Genomic DNA, 1,597 nt, shown 5'->3' with positions numbered 1-1,597 from the left:
GGGGCGGGGCCTGGGACTGGGGGAGGAGCCGCCGCGAGTGGAGCGGGGCGGGGCCTGGGGCTGGGGGAGGAGCCGGCCCTGCGGCCCAAGCAGAGCTCTGGGACCCACTGGCTCTGGGGCTCTCCTGGCCGCCGCGGAGCCTCCAGGAGGGCCAGTGCAGGAAGCAGGGTGCTTGGTGCCCTGTGGGGCTGGGAGAGGCATCCGGTGAAGGATGGAGCACCGGGACAGAGTCCTGGTGGGGAGGATACCCGCAGAGGGAGGAGCAGGAATCACGGACCACGGAGGTGACTGGCGAGCCCTGTGCAAGCCAAGGGAAGAGGGAAATGGCGGAGGCTTCACCCCGGCCCTTCCCCAGCCCTCCAGCCCCGGCCCAGAATCCCCGGTGCTGGCCAAGGTGCTGAAGCCGCCGGCGCTGGGGCAGCCCCGGTGAGCTGAGCGGAGGGCTCAGCTGAGCCTGGCGCGGGGTAGGCCCAAGCCGGCCAGCACCCAGGGAAGGGCCGCACACTAAGCAGGACCCCAACTGTGCCGGCCTGTCTCTTCTTGATGAACCCCTAGTCCGGCATCCTCCCAGCGGTCCTGGCTGGGTGCCACGACCCACCGAGCACAGACCACCTTCCCTGGTGCCTGGTCCCCGCCAGCATCCGGCGCCTCTTCTGCAGCTGCTCTCTCTGAAGCCAGGGCCTGGCGTGGGGGTGGGGAGGGACAGCACACCCACAGCCCAGGCTCCCGGTGACCCCACGCGGGGGCACGTGCTGGCAAGCCGGCCCACCACAGTGCGCTTCCTCATCTGTCGGCGGGGCGGGCATCACCCTCGCCTGGCGTTGTGCTGACCACGAAGCGGTGATTCCCACCGAGCCGGTGGAGGGCCTGGCTCACAGGAGTGGCGCTCACCAGACGGAAGCCACCCTCCGGGGCACTCGGTGCCCAGGTCCTGGGGCATGACCCCCCCTTGTCACTGTGGGACTGAAGGTGAAGCCCAGCGCCCAGCCCGGGCTGCTCCCCTGTGGCAGGGCCCAGCTTGTGGCAGGGGCCACATGGAGGCAGGAAGACCCGCGAGTCACCACACTCAGGAAGTGGGGAGGTCCCACACCACCGTGGGCAGCCTGGGGCGCGGACCTTGGCTCCCCGATCAGAAATGCCCTGCAGTTAGACCATACAGCACATAAAGTGGGAGAGAAGCCCCTGGGCGGCCACCCACAGGCCTCTCCGCATGCCACCCGTGCCCTCTGGAAGGCCCAACCGTCACAAACACCCATGCTCCCGGCAAGGCAAGGGTGGCCCGCTGCCCCGTGGCTACCTGCAGGACTCCTCGGGGGCGGGAAGGGGCCTGCAGGGTGTCAGGGGCTGGGACTCCACGCGGGAGGTCCGCTCGGGCTCCACACGTGCGGGCGGGCAGCGGGGCCGTTGGAGACACTGCCAGGAGCCGGTCTGGTGGCAGCTGGGTGCCGGCAGTGAACCCGCGAGCTCAGCTCCCTCGGCCTCGATGTCCCAGGGATTAACTGTCCGGCCTACAACGACCCTAACCATCCGCGAGGACGTGGGGGGGCGCCGAGCTGGGCGGCCCGACCCTGACCCGGGCCGGGGGTGGGGGGCAGGG

The 1,597-nt window shown here is 70.6% G+C and overlaps 1 protein-coding gene across 1 annotated transcript in view; it reads left to right on the top strand.

The window, feature by feature from the left end:
• Nucleotides 1–211: 211 nt before the first annotated feature.
• Nucleotides 212–1,597, top strand: part of Kif26a (kinesin family member 26A) — a 36,360-nt gene continuing 34,974 nt past the window's right edge. Inside the window, exons 1-2 of the mRNA XM_013012834.1 lie at nucleotides 212–426; nucleotides 1,234–1,426. Coding sequence (XP_012868288.1) covers nucleotides 212–426; nucleotides 1,234–1,426 — 408 coding nt within the window. The remainder of the gene's footprint in view (nucleotides 427–1,233; nucleotides 1,427–1,597) is intronic.

The sequence above is a fragment of the Dipodomys ordii genome, unplaced genomic scaffold (genome assembly GCF_000151885.1).
Source record: "Dipodomys ordii isolate 6190 unplaced genomic scaffold, Dord_2.0 Scaffold2, whole genome shotgun sequence".
NCBI lineage: Eukaryota > Metazoa > Chordata > Mammalia > Rodentia > Heteromyidae > Dipodomys > Dipodomys ordii.
This window is presented reverse-complemented; position numbering and strand designations above follow the sequence as displayed.